This window comes from Python bivittatus, unplaced genomic scaffold (genome assembly GCF_059951505.1).
Source record: "Python bivittatus isolate LINGU-HERP-01145 unplaced genomic scaffold, Pbiv_v1 ctg000410_np1212, whole genome shotgun sequence".
NCBI lineage: Eukaryota > Metazoa > Chordata > Lepidosauria > Squamata > Pythonidae > Python > Python bivittatus.
Genome location: NW_028277067.1, coordinates 15,024,873 through 15,037,488, shown reverse-complemented (window position 1 = coordinate 15,037,488; position 12,616 = coordinate 15,024,873). Strand labels below are relative to the sequence as shown.

The 12,616-nt window shown below is 43.3% G+C and overlaps 1 protein-coding gene across 10 annotated transcripts in view; it reads left to right on the top strand.

Annotated features, from left to right (window-relative positions):
- Nucleotides 1-12,616, top strand: part of SHANK1 (SH3 and multiple ankyrin repeat domains 1) — a 91,229-nt gene that overhangs the window by 22,574 nt on the left and 56,039 nt on the right. For 9 of the 10 annotated variants that reach the window (XR_015796648.1, XR_015796645.1, XR_015796647.1 and 6 more), the window contains exons 2-3: nt 3,277-3,519; nt 10,393-10,596. Coding sequence is in view for 5 of the 10 variants with exons in the window: in XM_088143571.1 (XP_087999697.1) it covers nt 3,310-3,519; nt 10,393-10,596 (414 nt within the window). In the remaining 5 variants the exon portion in view is untranslated. The remainder of the gene's footprint in view (nt 1-3,276; nt 3,520-10,392; nt 10,597-12,616) is intronic. The other variant, XM_088143568.1, reaches the window with a different exon arrangement.

Genomic DNA, 12,616 nt, shown 5'->3' with positions numbered 1-12,616 from the left:
ATGTTATTATCTCCAATGAAAAGATTTTATTTTATAAAGTTATAAGGTTCAATTGTTGTTTTATTTTATCTGTAAATTAACACTTTATTAAAAGGAAATGGTATCTTTCTTACTCGACCCTAACCCCAGTGAAATCAGTTTTATTTATGGGATAACAGCTCCATATAGTTTGAGAACTCTTGCACTAAACCAAAAATAAACCTAATAATGGCACAGTATGTGAACTCTGTATCTCTCTTTCTGCCAATTTATCCATTAATGGGTGACCAGTACCAACTGACTAGGTTAATGGGAGTTGAGAGCTAGATATCTGGGGGAAGCTGTTCTCACTAAACAGGATGTTAAATGCTCCCTTTCCTTTACAATGCATGGCTCTTTTAAATACACATAGCATTGTATGCGTGTCTCTCTTCATGTCTTTAAGCTTACTGTGGTTGCTGCATGGAGAGAGAGGTACTTCAACTCTTCTTGGTTTGCATTTTGTGTTCCCTTATGACATCCATTCCTGTCTTTACTTGGATCTTTCTCTACTATCATACTGTGACAGTTCACAGCTAAAGTGACAGCTTCTGCTAGAAAGTATCTTCTGAAACATGGCCCTCGTTCAGGGAGTAGCAGTGAAAGTTGAAGCTTTCTCAAAAATATTCTTTCTAAAATGTCTTTTGAGAAATGTACTTATTTATTCATTCGTTCAGTTTATGTGAATGTGGAAGCCATGGACACATTTTACCGTTTTTACAGTGGAATTGCAACAAGCGCGCACAATTCCTTAACTTGAGCTAGATAGTCCCTCAGCTTCTTTCCAAGAGATTCTGACGTTCTTGTGTGCCTCTTTGTTCCATACCTACCAGTAACAAAACAAATCTGAGGCACTACCTGGATCAGTGTTTCTCACTCTCAGCAACTTTAAGACGTGTGGACTCCAACTCCCAGAATTCCCTAGCCAGTGCTGGGTGGGGAATTCTGGGAGTTGAAGTCCACACGTCTTAAAGTTGCTGAGATTGAGAAACACTGACCTAGGTGCCTTTAACACACACAGTTTACTATTCTTGTCCTCATTTCATGTATCATCACTGTTAGTAATACCATACAAAGCATCTATGGTATCAAACATATTAGCAACAGTGTGTAAAGAATAGGAAACGTATGATGCCCTACATTTGCACTGCTGAATCAGGAAGTCTCCCTCCAAATTTACAGCATATCAGCCTATGTAGTTTTGCAAAGACAAATAAAAAAATAAAGGACAGATTTTTTATGGTCCATTTTATGCAGGGCATAACTGGACCATGAGATGGACCATGTGCTAGGAGATGAATTTGTAGCTTGCCTTCCAAGAGGGGGAAAACCCCTAATTTCAAGTGTTAATTGTCATTTGCCTTTGTCTACTTGGTTTCTTGCAGAGTTCTTTTTTCCTTCTCTGTTAATGTGTCTAATATCTTTTTTCTTTCTTGATGCATTCTATTTCCCTTCTCCAACCATGACAAACTCTGGTGCCTGAGAAAAAGCGAATAATTCTACAAGGTCTCTGAGGCATGGTCACAGAGGCATGGTCTGGTGTATATTCTCAAACAACGGAGCCTCTCTTGGGGGATAGTTCGTCTGATATCAAAGCTGCCTTATTCCAACTCAGATTATTTGCCTTTCTAGTCCCAGTTTTTCTTTTCTGATTGGCAACTCTTCTCCATCATCTCAAGCATGCCTCTGAAAATGGCAGCTCTTGAAATTGGGACCTTTCTCAAACTGCATGTTCACCCTTTGAGCTATGCTTCCCTCCACCTCATATCATATCTGTGTGTCTGAAATTGAAAGAGTGACAGTGTAAGGCAAACAGTGTCCTTTTGGGCTAATTAAAAACCTTTGGGGCAGATGTTGAAAGTAGGGCAGTCATTCCAGGTCTGTTGCACTTTCTGGGACATTAGGTGCTGCTTGTTTCCAGATTACGTGGGCCCTGGGGCCAGCTGGAAACTGGGACACGGAGCATGAAAAGTCAAAGAAGGAGACTGGGATGGAGGTGGGAGAGAGGAGGGGGATACTGATTGGCAGATGACTGGCACAAGGCCTGAGGTGGGGGATTTATAGCTGCCACCATTAGGGGGAGAGCCAGAGGAGGAAACAGTTGGGGGACATAGAACAAAACAAGGGCACAATCAGAACGAAAAGAAGAAATTTAAAAGGCAAAAGGGTATGGAAGGGCAGGATGTCTTCTTTCCAATCAGGAAGGTGAAGCATAAATCAGAATTAATAACTAAATCTGAGATGTGCTGGACTGATCAAATGAGAGTTTATGTATGTTTGTTCAGAATGATGTTTATAAGCACTATGTGTCTGAACAAGTTTTCCATAAACTTCTTGGAAAATATACTTGAACTCATGCAAACGGCCTTTTGTTTTTCCAATATGCTTGTGTGAATCTGTTATTGTGAGACCAGGTGGCTGATATTCATACCTTGCCTAGTGTGAAAAGCTCATTACATGTACACATATGTTGACAGCTTGCACTATCGAAGTAGCAGTTGCTACCATTCTCTCAGGACTTTTTTGGTACTCAACACATCACATTTGTCAGCCTTCCCCAGTCCTGTACTCTTTTGTTGGGTGGATTCAAGGGGCCTCATAGTCTGTTGCACTTGGAAAGCACCAGATTGTGAAAGGCTGATTTGATTACTTGGCATGATCTTGATTAACGAAGAAGTTTGGTTTACTGATCTCAAGTCTTTTTTCTCTCATTATTGCATACATTGTAAAACTGGAAAGTCCCATTCCCTGGTACTGAGCAGAGAAAAGTGAGCCACAATCTTGGAAACTCCTTAAGGAGGAGACCCAATCTGCCTCCTACACAGCGCAAGATGTGGGTGGGTGGCACAATTAGCATTCGCCCTAGGCCAGCAAAACAGTTTGTGTTGACCTTGCTGTACCTCTATTTTTTTTATCAACATAACCCTTAGTGTATTTGTGTTTGCTTTATGTCAGCATAAAGAATGACTTTATACTAGACTTGCCCAGCATCTTATTTGGGTGTGCATGTGTGTTTTGCTCTGGGCCCTCTTTAAATCCTCTTTGATTTAAATGCCTTATTAGCATTGCAGCCTGTGAAGATGTCATTTGAGTAAGTGTGCATATGTGTATTTTGGAAGAACGCATCTTGTAGTTCTGGGATGCGGAGGCTATCGTTGTGCTACGTTCTTAGGTCCCACTTGCTGTTCATAATGGATCCCTTGCTGCTCTCCTCCATGGAAAAATCTTTGCATCTTTCTTCTGTCCTCATCCTTGCAGTGCAGCCAGTGATGGTGCCCAGCACCTCTGACGATGCCCCAGAGCCCCGAATCAAGCGCGGAGGAGGAGGAGCACTTCTCCCAGTGCCCCGAGGGGGAGTCGGGCTCGGAGAGCTCCCACGAGGGGCCCAGCCCCCCGGCCAGTCCCGCTAACCCTGCCCACAATTGCTCTATGTCAGTACCTGAGGACGCCCACTTCAGTATGATGGTCTTCCGAATTGGTATTCCTGATTTGCACCAGACGGTAAGAAACCAAGGGGGAAGGAGGGAGGGAGGGGAGGGCAAAGCATGGGGAGTCGCGGGTGGACAGGTAAAAGCTAAAATGCTGCGGGAGCACCCTGAGCTTTGAAGGCGCAACGGAGAATTCTATTTCCTGCATTTTTCCAGCAGTTTATGACTTTTTGACCATTTTTGTCTGCCTCAGGCATGGTTGGTACTTGGATGGGGGACTGTTAGGGTAGGGAATACCAAGGCTGTAGGCTAAACTGGGGAATTTTTAAAAAGTCAGGAAGAAGACAGTGGCAAATCACTTGAATCAAACCTATTTCAAATGATATTTACTTTTTCTACTTGCTTGAGCGACCTGGAATATTATAACAACCGTTCATGATCTTCATGCCATTTGTAGGCACTCTTTGGAGTATAAAAGTAACAGGTTCCTGACCCAAGGGTTTTATTGTTCGCAAGGGAGTGGAAGTGGAAGGACAACTCTATTTTTATTTCAGATTACCAAAACTAACTTTTGTTCCAGTAGATCATGATGTTATGCAATTCTGCCCAGTTTTACAGAATTTTTTCTTGAATCCGGTACATCCCTTCTGAATCAGGGCACCTTGCTCGCTATATTTCCTTGTCTTTCGTACAGACACAGTGTTGCTGCACAGCATGAGCTTATTAAGGGCGGGTAAAATCTGCAGTAGGTTTGGGGGCAGGAGTGTGTGTAGCATCAGGTGACCTTGGCTTTAAATCATTGATTCCGCAATACAGCCTGTACTATAAGGGAAGGGTGGCACAAGGAAATGCAACGGACAAAAGAAGATTAGACTTCCATTTTTAGTCCGCACGCCATCACCAAGTCCACCACTGTCCTTTGAGGAGTAATTAATGCAAAACTGGATTCACCCTGAGCTCAGCAATAAAAGGACATATTACTTTTTTGCTTCATTAGCAATAAAACAAGGACACTGCCACAACTGCCTGTACTTTCATCCAGCAATCTTTTGATAAGGAGAGACAACTGCAGATCCAGGCAAAGCATGCTTCCGTTCCCCTCCACTCCCCTTCCACTTTCTTTGCATAGTTGCCCTCACCATCTCTGAGCATCTGAAAAATGCTTTGGCTTTCATTCTGTGCAACCGCATGTGCTGGTTGTGAGCTGCTATGAAATTTTCCAGAGTATTCCATATATACATCTTAGTTTTTTTTAGCTTATTATCCCATCTTGTTCCAGGAGATTGTGAGCTAATAGTGATGTTACTAGCCCCTGAAAAGCTAGCTGGCTTGAGTTAGGGTCAGGATTAGAGTCAGAGTCATGTGGAACAATTTCTAATAGGAGGAGAGAGCCAGGTCTTGATGAACATTGCCTATTTTTCATGCACATTTTGATATTTTTTTATTAAGGATTTAAGAATACAATTGTAAACTAAATTTTTTTTTCCAATGTGGTACTCTCTGGATATGTTAGAGGGTTAGAATTAGGAGTGAGGTTGGAGAAGGCTATGTCATGTTCAGTATCGTCAGCAGGAGTTTATTGTAATGAGCTGTAACACAACCCTTATAGAACCTTAATCAGTCTTTATTATATTGTCCCAGGAAGGCCTCTCTCCTCTTTTAGCGAAATTTACTGACAAACTAAACTAAACTCTCTGTGTCCTCAGTCCCAGTGTAAAGGTCCATGTACATAGGGGTCTTGAATCTAAGCCAAGATTCAATCCCCAAAAGTGTCAAAACTGAGGTTATGAGAGAGATGAACAGTCTGAGCACGTATGGATGCCTTTCTGTCGCCGTGGGGTAAACATAGCCCATTTCCATTTGGATTTGGGAGGCTATGCTTGCACATACTGTGCATCCCAAGGATGTGCCACCTGGACTTCTCTTTTGGAAAATAAAGCACAAGAAACACATCCTTGGACAGCTATCTGGGACAGAGATCTTGGACAACTATCAGTACCATAATTATCCAGCAGATTTCCCCACATTAGCTCCTCTTCATAAGCAGGATTGGGTTCTAAGAGCTGCTATTTTTATTTTGTACAATGCCACTTTAATGTGTTTGGGGAAGTTACATGGTAGGTATCATCCCATCATTCACAGCTGTTGCTGGCCACCACAGATAGGAGGCCCAGCATAGAAGGAGGCCCATCTGATGGATACCCCATGATGCCCATTCCCCCACTGTAGTTTATCAAACATGCCATATAAACTTAATGACTAAAGGTTGTTGCTTTCCTCAGCACTATAAACTAAGAACATACAGGTTGGTTTAAGAGAGTGCAGAATCAGTCAACGGTTGTACAAATGGAAGATTTGTGGCTTCTGTTCTGTTATTTATTAATAGCTGTGTAAAATAATCTCTGTTCTCTTTCATTTAACCCAATTAATTTCTCTGTTCTTTAACTCTGTATTCTGAACACACTTCACAGTGCATACGCACAGGATTCCTGCCTACTCTCAGGATATAGCAACGTGTGTGTTTGTACAATGCAGACATATCCACCACATTGTTACCACAAAGAAACGCCTAGTTTTATGGTCAGTATCACTTTGGAGAAGAGAGACCCACAGGTTATATTTTCTCCACCCATCCAGGAAATTTTAGTGTCTCTTTAAACCCATGCCCTGCCAATGTTCATTTTGGGTCCCACTTCTATTCACGGGGCAACCATGGAAACTGTTGCTAGAGATCACAAATTGTCGTGACCATGGAAACAAGGATAGAGTTGCCAGTATGTGGCTTGCTCATTGTCCCTTCTTACCTTCCCCTGCTCCCCAGTTCTGACCCTGGATGTCTGAGCAGTGAGAGAAGGAGGCGGAAATTGCTAGGAAAGTTGGAAAAAGAAACCCCAGCATCATACTATGGTGCATCGAGAAATCTATGGAAAAGATAAAATGCCACAGGAAGCAAAAGGCAGGAATGTCTGGTCCTGTTTGGTTCAAGTATACATTTTTGCCAAAATACTGTAATTCATAACACATACCAGGTTTTCCCAACTTGGCACTTCTGGATATAAAAGACCACAAAAAGATCAATCATCCACAGACAGCTCTTCACCAAGGGTGATGGGATTTGTCATCCTCACATAAGTAAGGTGGCCATTTTGAGGAAGATTGTGTTAGGTCCTGCGGCATAACAGTTATTTTTCTGTACCTGAAGTAAGGGAAGCATTCACAACATGAGATGTCCATATATTTTCCTGCCATATCCACAGGAGGGGAGGGAGGGGCAAGTGGGGGGGGACAAATGATGAAAACAGCATTGTGCCACCATGGTAGATCTCCATGACATTCATTGCATGTATGTACAAAAGAGGTAGAGCTTGTGGAGTGACGGCTTCCGTCATTTTGATAGAAGGATTGGATTCTTCAGATTCCTTTGGTTGGTTGGTTGGTTGGTTGCTTCATTCATTCATTCATTCATTCATTCATTCATTCATTCATTCATTCATTCATTTGATTTGTATGGCCACCCATCTCAACTAAGCAACTCTGGGCAGCTCACAACAGGTAAAAACAATCCAATAAAGCCAAATAAAAAACCAATACAAGCTGTCCTTGTTTAACAACCACTCGTTCAGTGACCGTTCAAAGTTACGATGATGCTGAATGAGTGATACTTATGACCAGTCTTCAAAGTTCCGGCCATCCCAGCACCCCTGCGGTCACGTGATCATGATCTGGGCTCTTAGCAACTGGCTCGCACTTATGATGGTTGCAGCATCCCGCAGTCACATAATTGCCATTTGCAACCTTCCCTGCTGGCTTCCCATAAGCAAAGTCAATGGGGAAGCAGGCAGGGAAGGTTGCAAGTTGTTCTGGTAAGTCTCTCACCCCTCTCCCATCTGGTAGCAGCCATTCCCGCTACACTTGCGCTGTGCCTTGGTGGCTCCTCGCACACCCTCCTCCATCTGGCAGCAGTCACCCCCGGCCCCACCATGTTTACGCTGCACCTCACAATGTGCCTTACCTGCCTGCTGGTCGGCTTGCAAGCCACCTGGGACTCACTTAATGACCCATGATCCTTGCTTAATGACAGCGACTAGGAGTGCCAGGATTGCTGTCACTAAGCGATGCAGTCACGTGACATTGTGCTTTCCGACCACATCACTTAGTGATGGAAATTCTGGTCCCAATTACCGTTGTTAACTGAGGACTACCTATATACAAACATATAAAAACAATCCATAATCAATTTAAAAAGCAAAATCATGATCAGCGGCAGAATTCATCCTACATCAGCTCAACACAGCCATCGTAAGATTGCGACCATTGCTGGCCCCTCATGCATGGCAGCAGAGCCGTGTCTTCAGGGTCTTCCTAAAGGCCAGGAAGATCAGGTCTAAGATAAGGTCCAGGGGTGATGTTGCATAGGGCGGGCACCCTGACAGAAAAGGCTCTCTTCCTGGGTCCTACCAGATGACACTCTTTCATAGATGGGACCTGTAGCATGCCTGTCCTGATGGGACAGGTAGATGTAACATGATTTCCCTTGCATAGCCCCTTACTATTAACAAGTTTTCACATTTCCTGTGGCAGTAAAACAAATGATGGACCACATAGGAAACACTAACACAGAGAAGCTGACAGAAGAATAAATCTGGGAAAATATGAACAGAATCCTGGTTTCCAGAATGAATTGGAGGGCCCACAAATGCAATTGTTCATGTTTTGATGTAAGCAACATTAAAACAAATAACTATTTAAAGACACACGCCCCTTCCCCACCCAGTATCTATATACTACTAAAACTCTAGTGTCTGTAACCTTCAACTGGGCAAAACAGTGCATCATAGGGGAACAATTTTTGAACCAAGGTACCTCAAATGGGCTAACTTACAGAATGCATCCAAAATCCAGGACCCGTGACTCCCATGGAATTGAAATTGGGAAATCTCTGGCCGTTTCAGCACTGCTGCGCTACTGCGCCGCCGCAGCCAGCCCAGGTTACGTGATCATCATGGATGTATCCCCAACCTCTTTCCTCCCTCCCTCTGTCCCCTGTGCCTAATCAGCTGATGGCAAGGCCCGTCAGGCAAATGGTGATTGGCTGCTTTGGAACTGAGGCAGACATCTCTTAACGGCAGTGGGCATTGAGGGAAGGATGAGGGAGTGACTTGGATGCCTGCTGGTGACGTAGGGCTGGCTGGGAGGCACCAGTGGTTGATGGGAAGGGAGCCTTTGGGGACAGGCCAGAATGGGGAGTGGGGTGGAGTTTTCCTCATGGTCTGCAGCTCCCTTTGTTCCACCTCCCCCCAGTAAAGTGGCAGGTAGTTCTGTAGGTCAGTTGAGGAGGAAGAGGCTTCACCAGAGCTCTCCTGAGTGTTGCGAGGGGAGGGCAAATGGCTCAAGCCTATATTATATGTGGGAAATGGAGGGAGGGAGGGACGAAGAGGAAGGAAGGGTGGGAGGGAGGGAAGAAGGAGAGGGAGGGAGGGAGGGAGGATAGGAAGATTTTTGACGCTACCTGCCAGCTTCCCACAAGCAGTGTCAATGGGGAAGCTGGCAGCAAGTCATAAGTCACTCCCGCTCCCGCTGCTTTTTTGCTCTTGTCATTCTGTTTCTCTGTTTAGGTAAGGAAATATCTCTGAAACGATGACCCAGTGGGTCACAGGTTGTCTAGTCTCCATTATATCTAAAGTTTAAAATACCACTGTTTGCAGCACCCTTTGTGTTTATCTTGGCCTACAACTTCCATCAGACTGTACATATATGAGAGAAACTCAGAAGATATATCACTACAGGCATGATTGTAATTCATCTGAATGAATGCTGGCACTCTTGGTTGTGCCACCTCTGTGCTACTACTCAGTGTTAAAGACTATATTAAAAAATAAAAATAAAAAGCTAGAGCTGCCTCAGGTCATTGCTTCAGAAGGTCTGTAGGAGTTGGGCTCCCTGGGGAAGGCAGCAAGTGCCTTGCTTGAACAATGAGTTTCAGTTAAGAGTACATCTAAATTCCTTTCTGTTTCATTTGTGGAGATATGAGGAAAAGTGCAGATTCTGCAAAATGGGTCAACCAAAGCGGAATGCAGGGGCAGTAGAATAACTGAAGAGTGCTAAGCATTAACATTGTATTATTACTTAATGCACCTATATAAGTATGAATGTAAGCTACTTCTAAGCCCTGCTCATCTGGGTCGATTTCTATCACAATACAATACACCCAGACTCCTTATTGGAACATTTCTGGCGATGGACAAAGGCTCGCCAAGATTAAATCCTCCCCAACCTGGTGCCCTGTCTTTACTAAGGGGAAAAAATGGCTTAATCAAGTCTAGAAATTCTTCAGTGAGACTATATGGCCTGCTCAATCTCTGTCTGATGTTAAAGTGAGTAGAGTTTCCTCTAGGTTGGGATTGACTCCTAGTAATTTCATGAACACATCCACATGCCATATTCTTGGCAAGAATATGGAAGTGTTTTGCCACTACCTTCTTCCAGGAGTCTAGCCTATAATCTTGATAGTGCCTAGTGGTCTCCCATCTAAGTACAAACCAATAAGGCTGTTCAGTGCTTTAGGCTCAGTTTCGAAAAGGTGCTTCAAAGTGTGCAGGAACACAAGCTGTTTTAAGCAGCTGGGCCTTTTCCCTGGATTGTGTGCAGCAGATGGGTTCTATTTTTATGCTCCTACATGCTCCAAATTGCCTTTTTGAAATCATACTCTAAGCTCTCCGTGGCCCTACTAACCAGACTGACCCAGCTTAGCCATTTCAGATCAATCAAGGTTAGCTAAGTGTATCACAGAAGAAAAAGTAGTCCTAAATGCAAGGTTAAAAAGCATTATTACAGGACACACAATGCTCCATTGGGGCAGAATCATGCTATTATTTGGGGCTGATTTGATGGAATTGTTTTGCTTTCTATCCACTCCCTTCTCCTGCATGGCCTGTTTCTGCTTTAGAAATGCCTACGTTTCAACCCTGATGCAGCCATTTGGGTGGCAAAACAACAAATTCTCTGCACCCTCAACGAAAGCCTCAAGGATGTTCTAAATTACGGACTCTTCCAGCCAGCCACCAATGGACGGGATGCCAAATTCCTCGATGAAGAGCGACTCTTGCGCGAGTACCCACAGAGTTTTGAGAAGGGGGTGCCCTATCTTGAGGTAAGGCTGCTGCTTGTCCAGCAGCACATTTGAGTCAGGGAGGGATGAGCATTGTGGGAGAGCACTCGCAGTTTTATTTTAAAAAAAAACAAATAGCAGTATATGCATACAGTTGTCCACTGTATCTGCAAAGCCCCAGACTGGGAAAGGCTGTTTACGTCATCACTAACTCAGGAAGCATTTCTAGTCTGAACGGTTGCTAGACAAGATTGTATTTTCGGCTCTGCTTTCCTTCTGAAGGCTTCCATCACCTGACTCACCTTTGTTTCCCACTATTCTCTACTAGGGAGTGAAGCTACACGTTTTTCCTCTTCCTCCTTGCTAGTTGCTGACAGCTAGTCAATAATTGCACATAAAATAAAAGCACGGTGCTGGCCAGCCAAGTTGATTTTAAAGTACCAAGTATTTCCCTACTTAGCTTTGTAGTGAACTGAACCAGTGTGGCCATGGAGCCAGTGAGAGGCAGGTCTCTCTGGGTTCCGATGTTCCTATTGGCTATGCACCCCCAAGGTAGTGGATAATTGGTTCGGCTTGCTTCTGTATAAGGGAATTGCATCATACTTGGAGCATGGTAGCAACCTCAACTAGCCAACTATCACTTTTTTTTTTTTAATAAGGGGCCTGTCCTGGAGGCCCTACTGATTTCCTGTTCCCCATCAGAGGTTTCATCAATCACCAGTGTTGTCAAGAATTGGGGAGAGCAGTAAACTGTCAGAACCCCAGACTGAGAAGAACCTTCAAACCTAGATGAAGGGCTGAGCAATCTTTTCATAGTCAGGGTCACTATTCCTATAAAATAAATGGAGGTCAAGAACTGAGGCAACAATATGCTAGTATCATCAAAGCGGGCAGGAATTGGATTTCCTAGGACTTGGGTGTGTGTTGGTACATGTGTGTGTGTGTGCGTGCGCATGTGTGGTATTTGGGAAAAGTTGATCTATAAAATCTGAATGAAGGATTGCACTCTACTTTTTCGTTTTTTATTTTCCCCATTGAAACTTGGTGAGAAAAGTGGTTGCTGAAATTTGGTATAATTTCTGGAAGCCACAAACATGGCACTTTGGCTATAGATTATCCACTCTCCCTTATAGAGGTAAATACAAATAGTCCTTGTTTAGCGACTGCCTTGTTTAGTGACTGCCTGGTTTAGTGACTGTTTGCAGTTACAGTGGTGATAAAAAAATAACTTTGCAACCAGTCCTTTGCAGGTCTTTAAAGCATAGGAAAGCTGAAGTGAAATCGTAAAATCGTGATGTTTCACTTAGCAACCACTTTTCTTAATGACTGAGTAGCTGGTTCCAATTGTGGTCACTAAACAAGGCTACCTATATCTAGAACCATCTGGCTTGACTGAGGCATGGATTTCCAGAGTAAGGCTAATTTCCTTCCCATTCCTCCATGGTAATCACTGAGCAGCATGCAGAAAAGAAAAGAATTAATACAGGATATTTTATTTTAATATATACAGAAAGCCTTCATCAGGCTCTGCTGTTTTTTTAAAAAAGTTCGTTGCATGTGCAGATTTTCTCTTCTTTGTCAGTTGCTTCATGGGCCTGTTGTCAGTCATTGTTATTTATAATTACAGCATCTGAAACACAGCACCTTTAAAACATTTACCTATTTCCTTTACATCCATAATAAGAGTATTGTTTTCTCAAGATTAAAGAAGAATGCATCAAATATAAATATCTAGGTTTATACCTAGTGTTAGCTGGACATCCAGGATTACATATTCTCTTCCCCCACAATCCACTGCAGTCCTTGGGTCCACAAAGAAACTGATCCTAAGATTTGGAAGAGTTTTGAAAAACTATGGGATATGTCTCAGAGGACTGTAGTTCGTAGGGAGATGATGAAAATAGGAACTGCTTTCTATTAAGCTGCTGTCAAATACAGCCTATGATGGTTTGGATCTAGAGGTTAGTCATGCCTAAGTCCTGTTAAAACAATGGGACTGAAGGACTGGTTATAATAAGGTTAACAGTAAGGAAGCCTTGCGTGTAAACTTGCAATTTGCTTG